The sequence below is a fragment of the Cyprinus carpio genome, chromosome A24 (assembly GCF_018340385.1).
Source record: "Cyprinus carpio isolate SPL01 chromosome A24, ASM1834038v1, whole genome shotgun sequence".
Lineage (NCBI taxonomy): Eukaryota > Metazoa > Chordata > Actinopteri > Cypriniformes > Cyprinidae > Cyprinus > Cyprinus carpio.
In genome coordinates, this window is record NC_056595.1 from 11,454,911 (window position 1) to 11,474,891 (window position 19,981).

General features: G+C 36.7%; 1 protein-coding gene across 3 annotated transcripts; it reads left to right on the forward strand.

Moving 5' to 3' along the window:
- The first annotated feature begins 357 nt into the window (after positions 1 to 357).
- pdcd6 (programmed cell death 6) lies at positions 358 to 16,476 on the forward strand. 3 transcript variants are annotated; one of them, XM_019117855.2, is made up of 6 exons: positions 358 to 569; positions 3,850 to 3,911; positions 12,632 to 12,676; positions 13,284 to 13,442; positions 13,661 to 13,770; positions 15,798 to 16,476. In XM_019117855.2, exons 4-6 carry the CDS (start codon positions 13,286 to 13,288, stop codon positions 15,894 to 15,896), a joined length of 366 nt encoding a protein of 121 aa, XP_018973400.1. In that variant the 5' UTR covers positions 358 to 569; positions 3,850 to 3,911; positions 12,632 to 12,676; positions 13,284 to 13,285; the 3' UTR covers positions 15,897 to 16,476. The 3 variants fall into 3 exon arrangements, with proteins under 3 accessions (XP_018973400.1, XP_018973399.1, XP_042570116.1); XM_019117854.2 differs by lacking the exon at positions 358 to 569 and adding an exon at positions 1,575 to 1,770; XM_042714182.1 differs by lacking the exon at positions 358 to 569 and adding an exon at positions 12,047 to 12,104.
- The last annotated feature ends 3,505 nt before the right edge of the window (positions 16,477 to 19,981 follow it).

Sequence of the window (19,981 nt, forward strand, 5' to 3'; positions counted from 1 at the left end):
TGTGCTTACATCATACGGTCACGTAAAGAGATATACTCATTAGGACCAGCTGAGAACATTGACCAGAGCAAGTGTTACATCAAACACTATTAGAGCATTTTTTTGCATTGTTTCACTCTGTCTACTGTGCTGGAGTGAAGAGACCCCAATGATTACAGAACTTTATCGAACAACACACCAAGAAAGCACACATAGCACTGGGGGTAAGACAAACAATTCCAGAAACTAGACATGGAAACACACAGGCCTTAAATTATGGGACTCTAATGGGACACGCCTGGAGTCAATAGAACTAAATGGGGAACACCTGGAAACACAACAGGAACCGGAAGACCAAATAAGGACATAAACAACACATGGAGCACGTGGGGAAAGAAAACGCATCATGTTTTAATAATATTTTCTCCTGATTTTTTAATAATATTTTGTCATGCCTTAAAGACAGAAACAGTTTTGGTTCTCACGGACTTCCATTGTATGGTCAAAAAATGGGATGAGAATTATAACTGTTTGGTTACCAACATCTTCTTTTGTGTTCCACTGTCATACAGGTTTGGAACAATGTGAGGGTGAGTAAATGATAGAATTTTCATTTTTTAATGGTGAACTATTCTTTAAGTCCTACTTGAGTGGGTCAAAAAAAGTTCAGATAACTGTATATAATATAAATGTAAACTATATTTTCATTAATTGCAAATTATGTTCAATTAGGTGTGTAAAAACAATGCATTCAGTTTGCACTTAAGTATTTTCTTTTAAAAAGAATAGTATTTCCATAATAAGTACTCTTTTTAAAAATATGTTAAAGTGTACTTTATTTGCACAAGGGATAGCATATTTTTTTTTCGGTTTTACACAAATCTCAACTAAATCGATATCTAATTTAAAATCTAATCTGATAACCTTTAGTCACACTTTACTTATGTCCAAAACACGACGAGATAATGTGAATTTCCCTTGACAAGCGCTAAATCAATACGGTGATCTTTTTCAATTGGTTCAGTGAGGATTGATTGACAGATGACAAGACGCCTGCGTCTCAAAGCCTAGTGAGCTGCCTACATAGACAGCATCTTTGCGCGTTTTTAGGCTCTACACACATTTGACGGTCAGAGGGACTGGAGATAATTTTAATATTTACAAATATTTTTTTTCTGCATATAAATGACAAAAATGACCAGTTGCACTCAGATCAAAAAGCCATTTTAGATTTTTAAAAACGTAGGTTTTATAGTCTAAAATGACATTATGACAATTTATTTATTTGTGTGACAATACGAATGTCTAATGAATTATGCTACCCTACAAACGTCATAACATTTATCACTTTGGCCTTGAATATTCTTGGTATTTGTGTGGAGGGGGGGACACATTTATCCTGTCAAAATCTGGCGAACACAAATATTTCATTTCAGAACAGTTCACATTTTCCATTAGTCAGACTGTTGGCCCCGCCCATTTAGCGCAAACAGTCCGAGCTGGCAGGAGACGAGCCAATCAAAACAGCCGAAAGTCCCCGGGAGGGTTCGAAGGGGGCGGTCCCGTGTGACGTCTGCTAATTTCAATGGGAAGTGGGGAGTTTCACGCTACGCCTTTGCGTGAAGAATTTTTTAGAGTCAGATTTAAGCAAGTTGGATTTCGCTGCTCGTAGAGCGCATTTGATCGTTTAGCGGGGCAAGCAGAGGATATGGCCTACCACAATCAGTATAGACCACCTCAATATAACAGCGCGCCGCCGGATCAGGGCTTTTTATGGAATATATTTCAGAGGTGAGTGAAGCACGACCACCGATTCCGCATTTGAACGCCTGTCGATTTGACAAGCGCAGCAGGAAAGAGCTTGTTCTTGCAAGTCACGTACAAGTAGATACGAAATGCATTGGGGAACTTCAGTAGAGGATTGTATAGCTTAAATATCTGTAATATTTTGTAGTTACTTCCGCCGTTTTCGATTGCTTTTCGGTTGATAGCAGACTCTTCTCGTCTGACTTTAATTATTACGCCATTCAAAACAGTTAACGTTACTCAGTTTCTGTTTCAACCTAGCATTTATCTGAGATGAGCTCGAATGCGCATTTGCGTAGTTTTTAACAGTTTCGAATGCCATGCGATGCTATTTTGTACGCATATAAGTGAACAGAGAGTGAGTTGTTTTGGTTTAACTAAGTTGCTCGTCTCATAGTAATGAATTATGTAATACTGCAGAGGATTGACTCTTAAGGGCCGTTCTCACGGGACGCGTTCTTCTTGCGTTCTAGTTGCACTATATTTATATTTTTTATTGTTGGTTTATGTAACGTTACAAATACTAATGTATCGGGACGTCACGTCGCTATGTTGTTATCGTCTCGCGCCACACGCGTTGCGTTTTTAAGATGCCTTGTCAAGTAAAAGTAGTTCAGCTTTCGTTTTGAGCTCAATAACTCGTATAAACGCCCTTTCTAGCGTTACACTGCCGTCAAAACGCAGAAACAGATTCATCTCAGTAAACGCCACCTAGCAAATTCCTGTTATATTGTAATATTCTTGGTCATATGAGCTGTACATTACATATGAGTCATCAGTGAGTATGTTTATTACTTAAGAGTTTCCATGACGATACGGAACTGCTAGGTGAACTGTCATATTATGGCTGGATTATGATTACTTTTAGTGTAGCCTATATAACCTGTAAGTGGTTGCTTATATGTGGTTGCTTGTATATTTTCCGCTTTCCTTTTAGGAAAAAGTGACCCAAGTGTCCTGATCATATTTTCCTTGAATGGAAGTTCTGGTTTAGTCAGTCCAGCTAATAAATTAGTTCAAACGATTCTCAAACCATGTCTTATTATCAGAATTCACTACATAAAGAGTGAAATTGAAGGTTGTTTGAAAATTGCTTGTGTGAATGAGTTCAAATATTGCCTGGTTGGGGAGGGGCTTGTTAGAAAAACAAGCCAACAAGACACCCCTTTCACAGTTTACTGTGGGTAAGGCCTAGACTAGACTCTCTATCAAGGTTTATGTGTCCAAATTATTGAGGAGGCCTCCCTCTAGCCTGTCACTTGTTTTTCTCCGTTTTTTTTTTTTTTTCAGCAGCTGCCTAGAAATACAGGGGTTTTGTTGGTGTGCTAAGGCATATTGCTTCGTGCTTATTTCATAATAATGTAGCACATGATTTTGTAAAACTCAATCCCTTTCAACCATAATCTCTTTATTACAAAACAGACCAAATAATATATGTAATTTCAACATGGAACAACCTTCCCTTAAATTCAGCTCAGAAGGCCTGTAATGGAAACGTGTCCTTTGTACGATTCATGGCATATGTGTAATGGAAAAGACACGCCCAACAGCAGAAATAGTCAAGTTGCTCTGCGTGAGACAAACTTTCTCTATTTTAAAGTCATTGCTGACATGCTTTGACTGAAAGGAATCATAAAAAATATCAGCATGGGGCCGCGCCTTTACAACACCAATGAACCTATGAATGAATATGTGAGGATATAGAAGAACAAATCAGCTGGCTTCCCAAGACACTTTTCTAAAATGTGCCATATGTGAACTCAAAGGAAAAGAAAACTGTTTAAATGTAAATGAATGGACCTTTTTACAGTATTACATTTGAAACATGAAATCTCTGAGGCTTTTCTCTGTCTATGAAGTCTCTGAAAGCTCTCTCTGAAGCTTTTACTTTTAGTTTCCTTTGACGAGACCCACATCCTGAAATGGTTTTGGTTTCCTATTTGTCTCATTACAGTTCTAGACTCTGTTATTGTATTTTAGTCATTCACTATAAAACAAAAGATTTTAACATGAATTACATTAATTTGGCTAGCAAATGATCAATCATTTTTCTGTTTCCTCCAGGGTAGATAAAGACAGGAGCGGGGCAATATCAGACACAGAGCTTCAGCAGGCATTATCAAATGGTATGTTTATGTTTTCCCCATTAATTTTCCCTTTTTGTTACTTTTTAGTCACCAGTAAACATATTCCTACTGGAGTTGAAAGATAAATATTCACCAGAAGCACTGAAGTATAAATATTGTGTGGGGTTTCCATTGATTACCTTTAATTTTGGAATATGAGCCTATTAATAAAAGGACCCAGGTTTCTTTATAGCAGAAAAACATGTTTCTTGTACACACAGTAAGTGTTTATCTGTAACAGTTGTCAAATGGTTTTGTCCACACTAATATTCTTGGCAAAATGATTTAACACAATTTACATGTGCCACGCTGATATTTTCACACAAAAATATACTTTAATTTTGTTGCACTAAAAAGATATTTCCTTTATCAGTGATCACATTTTATATGATGATGATCTTTAAAGTTTGTTCCCACACAAGGGAAGATGTTCACCATATTGTTGCTTAATGAAAGATACCCACATTGATTTTTGTTGCTAAATTTCCTTGTTCGTGAAAAACCAAGCAATAATCAGCAATAATACCATTTTATATATGACTATGTATATATGATTATTTCAGATAATTTCAGTGCATTTTCCATGTATAGGGTACAAAATAATAATGACACTGACAAAAATATTGTTTTAAATTTTTTTTTTTTTCAATAAATGATCAGTGAAAGAAATACGGAAGAGCATTAGGGCCAAGCAATAATAAAAAAAATAAAACCATCTCGAGATTAAAGTCATTATATTGCGAGATTAAACTCGTTAAATTTCGAGAAAAAAAAGTCGAAATACAATCTTGAGAATAAACTCATTAAATTGCAAAATCAGTCCAATTTGCTTTCAAGAAAAAAAACTCGTTAAATTTAAAAAAAAAAATCGAAATACAATCTTGAGAATAGACTCATAAAATTTCGAGAATAAAGTCGTTGTGTTTCGAGAAAAAAAGTCGAAATGAAATGTAGAGAATAACGCATTGGATCAGTGTTCATTGCGAGGACATGGCAGAGTTGGATCACTTAGTCAAGCTATATTTTAGACGTTCTTTCAGTAACAAAGAAATACTATCAACTTTAGCTAATTATGACACAATAATAATTAGCACACAAACTTTAAAGAGAATTTGCAAGTGGCTAGGTCTTTTTAGAAGAAAAAATCAGTCCAATTTGCGCGATGTAGGCTACTAGCTTTTGTCCAACATGAAATGACAACCAGACAAATGCAAGGTTATCGCTGGCTTCACCCAAATGCACTCTGGCACTTGGACAGCTATGATAAATTAAAACCGTACGGCATTGCCATTAATGGCGTGTAATGTAATGAGTTTATTCTCAAGATTGTATTTTGACTTTTTTTCTCGAAACACAACGACTTTATTCTCGATATTTAATGAGTTTATTATTCTCAAAGATTGTATTTCGACTTTTTTTCTCGAAATTTAATGAGTTTAATCTCGAAACACAACGACTTTATTATCGATATTTAATGAGTTTATTCTCAAGATGGTGTTTCGACTTTTTTTCTCGAAATTTAATGAGTTTAATCTCGCAATATAATGACTTTAATCTCGAGATGGTTTTATTTTTTTATTATTGCTTGGCCCTAATCCTCTTCCGTAAAGAAATTATGTTGTTTGACCTCGAGGTCAAGCAAAATATAATGTGAACTATTATTTTCAGTTCATTTTCTAAAGGCTTGTTTGTGATCTTCAATTGTGATAATTTTTTTCAGTGTTCTTTGATTAATAGAAAGTTCAAAAGAGCAGCATTTATTTGAAAAAGAAACATCGTAAAGGCCAATTCAAACCAGAAGATGCAGCAGACATATAAAGACACATAGATTACAGTACACCACTAATCCAAAACCCAAAAAATGGTGATTCGATCCTCCTTTGATCAATTTAATGTATCCTTGCTGAAAATTATTGAATGATACATATACTGCAGACATATAGAGACATATTCAGCACATAAGAGTCGAGGTCAGCCTGGGGCGATTGCTGTGTCCCTGGTGTGCATTCAGAGACTCAGAACAGAGCAATGGACTTGAGCAGTGCTGAAAGGCTTGACGTGAGCACTGAACCATAGGACCCCACCAGCCATACACTTTGTAATACGTGGCATGCAAAGTCTGTTTTCAAACCTCTATAACAGTAAAGGCCAATTCAAACCAGAAGATGCAGACCAATGCCGATGGCCAATTCCAAAACCCCAAAAATGGTGATTTGAAATGTTCGGTCAACAAAGATAAATAATCACCGACCAGCGCCGACAGGGGTAACACACTGATCCGACAAAACACAACCAATGTGTTTGTTGGCGTTTGTCTGTATATGTCAGTGCAGGGTGAACTGGCTTTACTATTGTAAAATTCACTTTTGATCAATTGAATGCACCCTTGCTTATTTAAAATATTAATTTCTTTCAAAGAAAGTTTTATTCACCCTAAACTTTTGAACAGTAGTTTATGTATCCCCCATGATGCTATTTCTTAAGTCACAATTTTAAGGAATGTTTGTTTTTCTGTAAAGTGAAAACATTTAAAATACTATTGCGTGACGTCTGTGGTAGAACAGACTAGAATCACTGGTTTAAGGGAGGGTACAGACAGTAGAAGTATTCAAAACTAGCTACTTTTTATTCCAAGCTAACTTTGTGTTTGATAATAGTTTATCAGACATGTCTAGTAGATCTTTAAAAGAAGTAATGGGACATCACATTGTACCTTACGTATGGAATGTCCCTTAGTCAAATATTTCCTCAGCCTATTCTGCTTCATGAGCATATGGCCTTGCTGCCAAAGTGGATCGAGTTCTTTCGCTCCTGCCAAAAGCTGTTATCTGCTCCAAGCAGTAAGGCCGATGTAGTGCTCATCTCAATGAGGTGCAGAATTAGCAGGAAACTCTTTTATCATTCTTGAGAGCTGGCTGTGTGAGTTTAAGCCGAACGGTTCAGTGATTGCAATGCTTGTTCCTGTCAGCACTGCTGCAGTACAATGCTGTGTTATACCACATAGATCATTGTCTATAATTTTCAGCAGCACAGCATTGTGAAGTATACAGCTGTGTAACATTGTAACCCTGTGATATTTTGAAGAAGTGTACCATTAGTATTGTAGAGGTTTGAAAACAGACATTGCGTGTCATGTGTTATGAAGTGTATTCAGTTCAGTTGAAGTTTATTTGTATAGCACTTTTCACAATACAAAGTGTTGCAAAGCAGCTTTACAGAAAATTAAGTTTCTACAACATATTTAGCAGTAGCTTGTCAGTGGTGACTGTCAAATTGATATACATATGACAGAAATGTATGGTAAATTTCAGTTAATCAGTTAAATTCAGACATAATCAAACAGACGATGAACACTATTAACAGCAATGATTATATGTTGCAGTCAAATTTGTATGGCTGGTGCCGTCCTGAGGTTCAGTGCTCAGGTCAAGGCTTTCAGCAAAGCTCAAGTCCATTGCTCTGCCCTGAGTCTCTGAATGCACACCAGGGACACAGCAATCGCCCCAGACATCTGACCTCGAGTCTTATGTGCTGAATATGTCTATATCTATCTGTAGTATATGTATCGTTCAATAATTTTCAGCCTTATATCGCCATATTATTGTATTTCTTTTGAAATAGCACAATTTTCTTCAAAGAAATCATAATTTTGACCAAACAGATTCAAGTAGATTCTAAATATTTATTGTAAGACCTAAAACAGTAAAAATCTTTAAGTAATAAAGGCATTTCTTCCACACATAATATGGTTTGAGAGTAATTTGCTAGTTGTTTGAATTGATTCATGTAAATTAATTGAATTTACCAAGCTGAATCAAAAATGCTTTGAAAATATATGTTTAAGCTCTTATACTTGAAGAAGTGCATTAAAATCTATATACATAATCTTTTTAAATACCCAGAAAACTATATCTATAGAGCAGGATGGCAGATATGATGCTGATAATAAGCAACTCAGTGTTATTTTCCCGTAGATCTCCCCCCTCTTGCTCTCTCAATTCAATTCAATTCAATTCAATTCAATTCAATTCAATTCAATTCAATTCAATTCAAGTGAGCTTTATTGCCAAAGCATTGACCATTGCATGAACAAAGAACAGATTATGATTATATAATACATAAACAAAACAAGAAAAGATCTCTCTCTCTCTCTCTCTCTCTCTCTCTCTCTCTCTCTCTCTCTCTCTCTCTCTCTCTCTCTCTAATTATTGTGGTTCAGGGTGTCTGATTTTATTTTTATTTTACAGTAAAAGTGCTCTCCTCTCAGCTCTGTCTTTAGCTGGCTCAACATATTTATGCACTCTTGATTTTCTCTGATGCTGCTCTAAGCGTTTGCTGGAGTACTGCTGTTCACATAGATTTATATCAGAGGTCATTTCTGTGTAAGTGAAGCAGTGGCAGTGGGCAACTCTGATTTACTATGTCACAACTATTCAATTCATTGACTTCAGCCATGTTGCATTATAATTTCACTCCCGTGACCAGGGGATAGTGAATTTATACTCAAAAAGCATAAATGGAAATGAAAGCATTCAAACTTGCTGTCAGCCCTTGGAAAGGTTATGCATTTTTAGCTGTGGCTGTGACTTTGCTTTATACACTTTCAGGAAAAAAGGTACAAAAGCTGTCACTGGGGCGGTACCTTTTCAAAAGACACACCTTTGCACCTAAAGAGTCCATACTGGTACCTAAAGTATACATATTAGTACCTAAAAGGTACAAAAGTGTACCTTTTGAAAAAGTACCGCCCCAGTGACAACTTTTGTACCTTCTTTCTGAGAGTGTAGGACTACACTAATACTCACTTATTTCTCTCAGCTGTGGATTGCTGCCTGAAAGCAGAGTTTTAGGGTAGTTTACAGGGTTGCTTGTGGTGTTAATTCTGTCAGAGTTCAGGTTGTTAAAGATGTTAAACTGTACATATAATCAGACTTGATTAGGGTGTTTTGAGCTTACTAGTCCTAAAGTAAGACTTACCAAGTGGCGGTTGCTTAACAAAACTAGTTGGCTGGTAACTTTATATAAAAATGCAGCATTACATGGTTTAAACTGAATTCTGAAAATGAAACCATCACTGATGTAAGCAACATAAGCTATTCAAATTAAACAGTCTGTAACTCAAACATCAAATTAAACTGTTGTGACTCAAACATCCTAACAATTTTGACCTTGGAGAAAAAAAAATATTATCAGAACTGTATACAAGAGCCCTGAAGTTTATTCATTTTCTTCAGATCACCATGTGGTGACATGGTGACATTTAGGAAGAAAATTCCTCACATTAGGCTGCTAAAATTAAAATCTAAAAACAATGTCTTGCCCTTTTAGTTTCATGAAGAGATGGAGACTTTATGAAAGAAAGAAATCTCTTAAGTTCAAGGCTTTATTTAATTTAAAATAAAAATACAGTAAAACTAATATTGTGAAATATTATTATAATTTAAAATAATGTAATTTATTCTAGTGATGGAAAAGCTGAATTTTCAGCAGTCATTACTCCAGTCTTCAGTGTCACATGATCCTTCAGAAACCATTCCAATATGCTGATTTGCTACTAAGGAAAGATTTCTTATTATTATCAATATTGAAAACAGTTGTCCTGCTTAAAACTGACCCCTTTTTTTAGAATTCTTTGATGAATAGAAATTTGAAAAGAACATTATAAATGCTATTATAACAAATGTCTTTACTGTCACTTTTGATCGATTTAATGTGCCCTTAGTGAATAAAAGTATTAATTTCTTAAAAAAAAAAACATACCCAAACTATTAAACAGTAGTGTGTGTGTGTGTGTGTGTGTGTGTGTGTGTGTGTGTATGTATATATAAAATACAGTCCTGTGACTGATAAAATGTACATCCAGTAAAAAAATTTTGTAATAAATTACTGCTGGCAGCTGTAGCAAAAATTAATTTAAAAATAGTATTTTTCATGGTTCATTTCATAACATAAAATGCTGTTTTATCAGCTGTGTTTGACTCTCGACTATGATATAAAAAGAAGTCCTTGTGTTAACATATGCAGTGTTGTTGTATGCGGCAGACTGCTGTGTACTTGTCTAGTGGAGTGATGTGAATGTTGCCGTTTTTCCATGATTCCTCCTGGAGTAGGCAGTGCCGTGACTGGAGCCAGTGTGCAGCACATAGGGGCGTCTTTGTGCCTGAATTCAGACCCACCTCCTCTCCATTCCTTACCACTAGCAGCCATTCTCTTTCTGAGATGACACCACGTTATTCCCACTATTTCCATTAGCCTATCTAATATGATCAGGGTGACCTTGGTGGTCGTGTTTGGCAGGAACACACTCCTTTTTAAAAAAAACATTACAATCATTACAATAATTTTTTCCATTCTGTTCGTCCTGCTTTCCTGAGCGGTTTACAACTATCCCAGTCCCACCAGCTAGAGCAGCATCATGATTATTCCTTGATTGTTCTTCACCAGTGCAAGTCCTTCCTCTCTCTCATAGTGGCTCTGTGCGTGTGTCAGGTCATGACTCAGCATTGCCAAGAAGAATGGCTTTATTTTTCAGCTGTACGTTTCAGTCCTGTGTCTTCTGGTGTTGTTTCCCCCAGCATGCCCACTGTGTGTTGTAGGGGTGCTAAGATAAGCATGTTCAAACAATTGATAATGTTCTTTCAGCCAAAGCAGAAAGGGAGGGTTCACTGAGCTGGAATAAGAGAATGACCTATATAGACTATAAAGTGTGTTCCTCAAGGTCAGTGAAGGGTGTCTATTGAAGCGTACCTGAAATGTCTTTCTTACTACCTCATGTTCTGACCATAATGCCACTCCCTATAGGCATTATAAATCAGACTCAAAGGAGCCAGTGAGTGAACAGAGGAACATGTTACAAAGAAGGAAAAAAAGGAACTATACAGTTGTGTTGGTACCTCTGGCTATCCTAAGATCTGAAATCTAAATTGACTCTATTGAAGTTTTCCTGGTTTTACTGTGTGTACGATTAGTCAGTGCATGTTATTCTTAAGAGTTTGTTCATAATCTTTTATCAAAATGTCACATGCTTTTGAAAGGTGCAGAATGTTTTGGAAACACTTGGTCTTTGTTACACTTGTTACATGTAGCTGTATACTATAGTAATAACACTAATTTGGCAAAATTAGACGCGCCTAACACTACACCAAACCAAACTGTAACCTTAAAGAGCACCTATTATGCAAAATCCACTTTTAAAAACTGTTTGGACAGAAATGTGTGTTGGAAGTGTGCGTACACACCCATCTTAGAATGATAAAAATCCATCCAGTCTTTTTTTTTTTTTAAGGTTCCAAAAATGAGTGGTTTGGATCCTGTCCACAATATGATGTCATATTTCGGTAGCCCAGCCCACCGGTATTGACTGACAGGCGCATATTACCATACCCTCAGCTCTCAGTGTGTTGTGCCATGTCTGTCATTTCATCTGCGTGTGATTGGCTGTGTCGAAAGCAATTGCTGCATTGATGCCACGTCGTAATTACTGTAATTCTGAGATGAGAACACGTGACGTTCTGCTTGGAGCTGTTCACACCCTTGGACTCTAGGCACTATCATTGCCTAAACATAGCGCCTAATGAATCTGAGGTGGTCAGGAGGTACAAGTTGTAGCTCTTACAAAATTTCCAGTTCCCAAGTTGTAATTACAAGTTCTACGAGGATGTGAGCGCTTGGTATCTTGTAATCACGGTAATTACGATATGGCGTGAATGCACCTAATGTCCCGGAAGGAACACTCTTGCTCTGTTTCAGGATGTTAGACTTAACACAAGAGTCTTCATTGTCTACCTGCGACTGAGCCACAGAGGACAGAGTGGTCGAGTGGCTTATCTTATCATCATAACAGTATTTGTTGGTGTAGGTTGTTTCATTAAAGCGCATAACGTTAGTGAACTGTATCACATACTTTCTAGGTGTCGCATCCATCTTTACAAAGGGGCTGTGAAAAACTATACAAGTACATTAAAGATTCGAACTATCATTCTGAGACATTCTGGTTCATTCGCATTATTGTTTCTTCTGGTGTAGTCTCTCTTTGTTCTGAGTCTGAGTCCAGTTCATACATGTACGGCTGAATACCGGTCTGCTCACTCTCGCTCATGTTGCTTCTCCTCTGTTTACTGCCATATGCAAATCAGAGACGTCTAAGCTCCGCCCCCTTCTGGAGTCTGCCGGGAAGTTGCAGCTCTTTTTCATGTAAGGGAACACACCCCTGAAACAGCACTTTTTAGACCCGCCCCAAAAATGACACTTTTCAACATGTTATTATAAATGATCTGTATGCTATTTTGAGCTGAAACTTCACAGGCACATTCACGAGAGCCATAAGATTAATTTTACATATTGTAAAAAAGGGCATAATAGGTGTCCTTTAAACCTAGAGTACACTGGCAAACATCTACCTAATATAATAAAATTTTAGCAAAATATTTATTTTTAGTGATACAAACATGAAAAATAACCATTTTATATGTATTTTATATATAAATTCAATTCCTGCCCTTCATTATTTCATTGAATATTTTATTTCTCTTATATATGTCACACTGCAGAAATTAAATGCTTTGTGAATGTAATTTCATGTTGGGCTTAACCTGGAATATGACATAAATTTATCTGACTTACAGGATTGATGGCATATGGAGTCAAGCTTTTGTTTTGTTGTTTTAATAATTTAGTTTTATATGGAAACTGATTGTTATCTGTTTTTGTTTCATTCCCAGGTACATGGACACCTTTTAACCCTGTGACTGTCAGATCAATTATATGTGAGTAATGAGTATTGTTATTTTCTATGATTCACAAAACCATAGACATGCTGTCTTTTTCTGTTTTTCAATCCTCTGTTTGTTTGTGAGCTCCATGACAACCTGCAGTGTTTCCTATTAGCACACTTAGCTAAGAAAGGTTCAGTTGTTTCAGCTCAAACTGGAAGAATGTAGCTGTCATCTGCCTTGAAAGTAGCTCAGAAAGTGGAAGGTTTTTGTCTTAAACAACAGAAATCGACAGAGCTTTTCTAGAGAAAGTTAGTCAATAATAATTGACTGTGTGTAATGATTCCTAACTCCACAATAAGGTGATCACTTTCAGCTCATTTCAAGTGGATACACATGTTCAACTGTGATCTTTCTTGAATACATTTTCACATTTTTTTTTTTGTCCATCTCAAACAGTTTTTGTGATTCTGTCTTGCGCTCAATCTTTTCAAATCCAGGGCAAAATTTTATGAATGTACAGTACTTTGTAAACATAATACATGTTTTTGATAGAAAATAGCTTCACCAGTCACTTAATAATTCTAAGTAATACAATAAATCCAAGCATCAATAAAATGTCTAAATGTGACCAAATGTTCCCACAATTCTTTCTTTTCAGCTATGTTTGATCGGGAGAAGAAAGGCGGGGTTAACTTCAATGAATTTGCCGGCGTTTGGAAGTACATCACAGACTGGCAGAACATCTTCCGCACCTACGACAGAGACAACTCAGGGTTTATCGACAAGAACGAGCTCAAACAGGCTCTCACCGGCTTTGGTGAGTTCGTAATGCTTACTTATTGACTGCTATAAATGGAAAGCCGGAGGTGATAGATGCGTTTGTAGAGGTGTTTAAAGAAAATCCTGTAGGAATGAGAGGCAGGGGCAAAACCAATAAGAGGAAGGACAAATAAACTGATGGAACCACTGATGGAAAATTATTAATGTCACCCTTGAGGAAAACACTGAAATTCAAATGCTTCTCCTTTTGCACAGGTTATCGTCTTTCAGATCAGTTCTACAACACACTGATAGAGAAATTTGACCGGCAGAAAAGGGGCCAAGTGGCTTTTGATGACTTCATTCAGTGCTGTATTGTACTACAGGTAATGATCTGTGTTATATGCAACATTTGCAAAATTTTTTTTTAAGGGATAGTTCACCCAGAAACGAAAATGCTGTCAGTATTTACACTCCCTCATGTTGTTCCAATCCTATAATTTTCTTTCTTATGTGGAACACAAAAGGAGCATTTTCGAAGAATGTCCTGGCCACACTTTTTAATATAAAGAAAGCAAATACTGGGGCTGTCTAGTTCAAAAAAATGACAAAAAATCAAACCTTAAATATATCATAAGTGATATATGTGAGTCGTGCACTACATTCATAGTCTTCTGAAAACATTCAATAGCTTTGTGTGAGCAACAAACTAAGAGTTTGTTGTTATTTGCTGCAACTCTTGACATTCGCCATGGCTCTGTTTACACCAGGTATAAGATGCGTTTTCAAAGATCTAATCACAAGTGGTCATGCAAGACCTTTATGGTCTTTTGTGTCTGTTTGAACACATTCTACCACATGTGCATCTACTTTACAAAAGCAATCTGGTCAAAAGCATTTTGGGCTAACACTTAAAGTGGTTGAAAGTAAACAAGTGCAAAACGTTTTAGATCCCATTTACTCCTGTATTTAATGTTTAATGTCTACTTGGAATCTTAAAACCAAGATATTTGTGAAATAGTTCTTTTGATTTAGATATTTTCAATGAATCGGTTGATCTATTTGACAACTAGTCTAAATGATTTTTAACCTGCTCCATCATTTTCAGTCGCTTGTACCCAGAAACATATAGTTATCATTATTACTGTGTTTCTACTGCGAAATAGTGCTGTCAAATGATTAATTGCATCCAAAATAAAAGTTTTGGTTTACATAATATATTTGTGTACTGTGTATATTTATGTATATATAAATACACAAACATACATGTATATATTTTAAAAATATTTACATGTATATGTTTATTTGTATTCATATATTATATATATAAATATTTAGATATAAACAAAACATTTTTCTTAAATATATACATGTGTGTGTATTTATATATACATAATAAATATACACAGTACACATGTAAACAAAAACTTTTTTTTATGGGTGCAATTAATTGCGATTAATCGTTTGACAGTAAGATTGTATTACCATACTGAGTAAAAAGAGAATCACAACGCTCTTAAAGCATTTTCAGTAACAACGTTTGGATTTGAAATCAAAGTGGATAAATGTTGTGTTTGTGGTAAACAGCCACGGATCAGTAGCAGACTCCTGTGTGAATGCAGAATATGTGTCCGTGCTGCTTCTGTACCACTTACATACTGCACAGGGACTGCAAATGGACTGCAAACGGAGTAGGCTTGCCCTATTATAAAAACAAAAATGCACTGCACGATCAAACATTTAGGTGAGATAATTATATACTTTTGAAAAAAAACAAAAAAAAAACAATGCCCCCCCTCAAATTAAAAAATCCCCCCATCCCACAAGAATCACCTAATAGGGGAATTCCCCCCCTTTTTAAAAATGAAATTCAGGCCCTGAATGAATGTCTGTAAAATCCTGACTGGAGTATCACTATAAATAATTCTACATGATAAAAAATCAAGGCTTCAAAAAGATTGCTATCTGTGATCGTTATCGGCAGATACTGCTTCCTGTGATCAACGTTCGGTGATTGGCCCAAAAAATCCTGATCGGAGCACCCTTATTTGATAGCACTACTGCGAACTGAAAAAACCTTTGTGCATAATACAAAAAGTGTTTGGGGGTCAAATTAATTTACAGGTCACATTTGTTCATGAATGGTTCTTGAATTCAGCTCACTGATGAAATGATCCAGTTACAGTGGTTCGGTTTACTGGAGGTGAAGATTATCAGTGAATAAACCTAAATGTTGGCCTGTTCCTAACATAAATGTCATTGGACTTCATTAGAATATATTGCGCTCTTGACTCATATAGACCACTTATTTATACTTTCATGGTGTTTTTATGTCTTTTTGAAGCTTGAAGAAGTTTTGTAATGAAAATTGATGTTCACCTTATACTGATTGTGTATATTTGAATTTGAACAGAGGTTAACTGACGTCTTCCGGCGGTATGACACGGATCAGGACGGATGGATCCAGGTGTCATATGAACAGTATCTCTCAATGGTCTTCAACGTGGTATAGCACAACACAAGCACGCCTGCACTCTCCTGTGCCAAACAACAAATGTCCCTCCTCATGCAGTCTGTAGCAGAGACTAGTCAACACTACCCTCTACAGGACAACACGGGACGGGATCTTTATGACTCTTCATTCCATCTGTCTGTTAGTAGTCATGTCATATTTCTTTATTATCTTAACTATTATTATTGAAAGAATTATGGAATATCATTCTGTCTGTGTTTAAGGAATGTTGACATTGTGAAAATCATATTACGTCTCAGTTGCATGCTTTCTGATAAACCTCCTTAATGTCAAAGCATGAACTAATGTTTCTTTTTGTGGCTGAATTCATGTTTACAATGAAATACTGTGAGAGCAATTTGTGTTTTGCCATAAGATCTTTTTATTTGGATTGACTGTCAGCTCTTCCATATATTTGTAAAGAATTATATTTGTAATCTGCACAGTGTAATTCAACCTTTTATTTTAGGAAGGAGGTACATATGCTTTTGTATGCCTTTTTCATGCATGATGCCTTACAACTGTTAAATAACAAAAAATATATCTGTTTTATTAAAAACTGGAACATGTTTAAAAATGAGTCTTTAATTTGTATTTGCATCTTTTAAGGAAAGTTTTTGTTTGTTTGTTTTTTATTGGGACAACTACCAATAGCGTGACAACACACATAAGATAACTAAATTTCAAAAGGTTGGATTGCATGTTTATGATTTCTCTTTATGGAAATTCTACCCCCTAGTGGATGTTTTGAACAATACCTGGCCTGTGACTTTACAAGTGATCCTGAAGACCTTGATTGGGCATGTTAAATACAATAACAATTGCTCTAGCAATGCAATTAAAAATCTAAATCTTATATATATATTGGAATTTAAGTTTTATATTTGAAATTTAATATTTTAATTAATTTTAATTTAATAATTTAATTTTTTAACAATAATTGATTAAATTCAAGAGATAATTAAATCAGAAGGATAATATATATATATATTTGAATAGAGCATAGGTCTTCAACCCTTGGCCTGTGACTTTACAAGTGATCCTGAAGACCTTGAATAGCTAGTTCAGGTCTGGCCTGTGACTTTACAAGTGATCCTGAAGACCTTGATTAGCTGGTTCAGGTGTGTTTGATTTGGGTTGGAGATTAAATCTGCAGGACAGTCTGTGGGTCGCCAGGAGCAGGGTTGAAGACCTATGGAATAGAGCATTATAGTTTTTCTCATTCCACAAACAGAAATCACATGACTAATGAATGTTGCTGAACCATGTTTCTGTTTTGGTAATCACCCAGGAAAGAAAAAAAAAATGTTTCTATGACATTCTGCTGCTGAGATATGATCATTTAAAAATGTATAGAATTTTATCATCTCTTTTTTCCCCTCATTGTTTCATTGTAGTCTATTTTTGCATTCTTTCATAAGGTAGGTGTTTACAGGATATAAATACAATTACTGATCTGCTGTCTGAATTTTCTCAGACTGGAATTTGACTGGAGAAAAAAGGACAATTAATATGCATATTCTGCAACTTCTGTAATTTTCTGATTACAGTTAAATGCACACTTGTATGAATAAAAGATGTAAAAAAAATGTTTAAATGTATACTGTATGAGTATTAGGATGTTTCTTACATTTGCAAAATGATAAGTACAAGCAGAGAAGTGCTTGCCCAGGCAGCCGTGAGCATCAGGTTGGAGGTGAGCACACCGCCCTGCCCTGAGCACTCACGGCTGGATGATTGGTTTCTCGGCGGGAGTGCATCTCACAACTGTGTTCTACCCCAGTTCCTTTCTTCCTGTAGGTGCATGAGGAGGTCTCGATGTTGTCAACAAGACATTGACAAAGTTCGCTTTCTTGTTGCTCCCATCTCACAAGCTGGCCTGTTCGGCGACACTGTTGAGGAGCAGTTCTTGGTGGTACAGAAGCAGACTGTAGCCATCAAACATCATGCTCTGACGTGAACCCCCTCCTGCTGCCCATCTGTCGAGGGCCAGCCAACAGCCTGCTCGTCGCCATGGTGGCCCTCCTGCGTCCTCCACAGCTGCTCCGTCCCATGCTGAGACTACACTGAAGCTGGCACATCGAGCTCCATGCAGAAAAGCCACACCCGCTAAGTTCTAAGGCTTCTGAAACAACAAGCTGGAGGAGCAATGAACATTGGCTGAAGAAGAGGAGGAAGCGGTGTGCACGAAGACAGAAGAGGGGTAAGTGGGCTGGCTTAATAGCCAGACTAAAGGCTAACAACAGACCCATTTTCCCAATGCTTTTCATAACAAATATCCCCTCGCTTGACAACCAGATTGACATAATGCGACTCAGAGTAAGCAGTTATAAGGAAATATGGAATTGTTGTGTACTTCTGTTAACAGAAACATGGCTATGTAACAATGCCCCAGACTCTGTTTACCATCAACGGGTTTTGGCCCCTTCCGATCTGACTGAAAGGAAGATCACTATCTGTTCAAATCAGGAACCCTGGCTGAATGGAGAGGGGTGGTGTCTTCTGAAGGCACAGAATTTAGCCTTTAGGACAGGATACGCACCTGCACTGAGAGCAGCGAGGAGGGAACTAGAGGTTGGGATCAAGAGGGCAAAGGCTAATTATGCTCGGAAATACAGGGTCACTTTTCTACCAATGGGCATCAAGAGCATCACCGACTACAGCAAGAGAGATCTTGTATGCCCTCAGGATCCAATTTTTCCTGATGCCCTGAATACATTTTATGCCTACTTTGAGACAATTCCTCTCCCTGCCCTGGATTTACACTCCATCCAGCCTTTCAGTGTTTCCATAGAGGATGTGAGAAGGACAATGTTGAGAATTAACACACATAAAACTGCAGGCACGGAAAATATCCCAAGAAGAGTCTTAATAAAAATTAATCATTAACTCAATTTTACACTTACTTACAAAAATAACTTCGATTTTAACAAAAAAATTATACAAATAACAAACAAGACATCTACTATCACCCCATTCCCAAATGTTGTGACGTACATGAATGACTACCGTCCAGTTGCTCTCACTCCAATAATTATGAAATGCTTTGTTATGGCCCACATGAAGGATATCATTGACATTAATGTGGACCCCCATCAGTATGCTTACAGGGAGAACCAGTCTGCATTGGATACAGTTTCATCCACTCTGCTCTCACCCATTTGGAGAGCAGGGACTCTTATGTAAGGCTGCTCTTCCTTTAGTTCTGCTTTTAATACGATGGTCCCGCAGACTTTAGTTAATAAACTGTTGCTGCGCAGATTGAAACCATCACTTTGTAACTGGGTCCTGGACTTTTAACAAATGGGCCACAGACTAAAGTTCATGTCATTTCATCTTTGTCTGTTATTCTTAACACCAGCTCCCCCCAGGGATGTGTCTTGAGCCCCCTGCTGTATATGCTATTAACATATGACTGCTTGGATTAATATCCAGGCAATCATATTGTGAAGTTAGCGGATAACATTATGGTGGGATTAATATCCCACAATGACGAGTAATGACGATGTATTTTTTTAGGAGGTTGAAGAGGGCTGGTCTCAGCACTCCGGTTCTGCTAGCATTTTACCGGTGTGTGGTGGAAAGTACACTCACCTTTCTATCACTGCCTGGTACAGAAACTGTTTTGATGCTGACAAGAAGGCACTGCAGAGGGTGGTCAAATCTGTTGAGAACATTTATACCAGCTGGTGCAGAAGCAGAGCAGTATTATGAAGGATCCCACCCACCTGGCAAATGAACTGTTCGACCCCTTCCTCTCAGGCAGGAGGCTAAGAAGCATTAAAGCCAGAACAACAAGGCTCAAATGCAGCTTCTTTCCAGAGGCAGTAAGACTCATGAACTCCCTGCCTTAGTGACTTATCTCTCTGCTCTGCTGCTTCTTCTTAAAATTGCTCAGGTTTAATATGCTAATATGATATGATGTGCTGCTTTTTAAACTTGCTGTTAAATTATTTAATAATAGGTTTTAGTTTTTCAGGTATTTCTAGTATATTAATTTATTTAAAATTTAGTCTATTAATTATTTTTAACTTATTGTATGCATATTTCTATATAGTACCCTGGATCTGAGTACATATTTTGTT

Coding starts and splice junctions, on each gene's coding strand:
- pdcd6 (XM_019117854.2), top strand. CDS start 1,688: ATGGCCTACCACAATCAGTATAGACCACCTCAATATAACAGCGCGCCG. Junction 1,771..3,849: donor TTATGGAATATATTTCAGAG/GTGAGTGAAGCA, acceptor TGTTTCCTCCAG/GGTAGATAAAGACAGGAGCG. Junction 13,771..15,797: donor AGTGCTGTATTGTACTACAG/GTAATGATCTGT, acceptor GAATTTGAACAG/AGGTTAACTGACGTCTTCCG.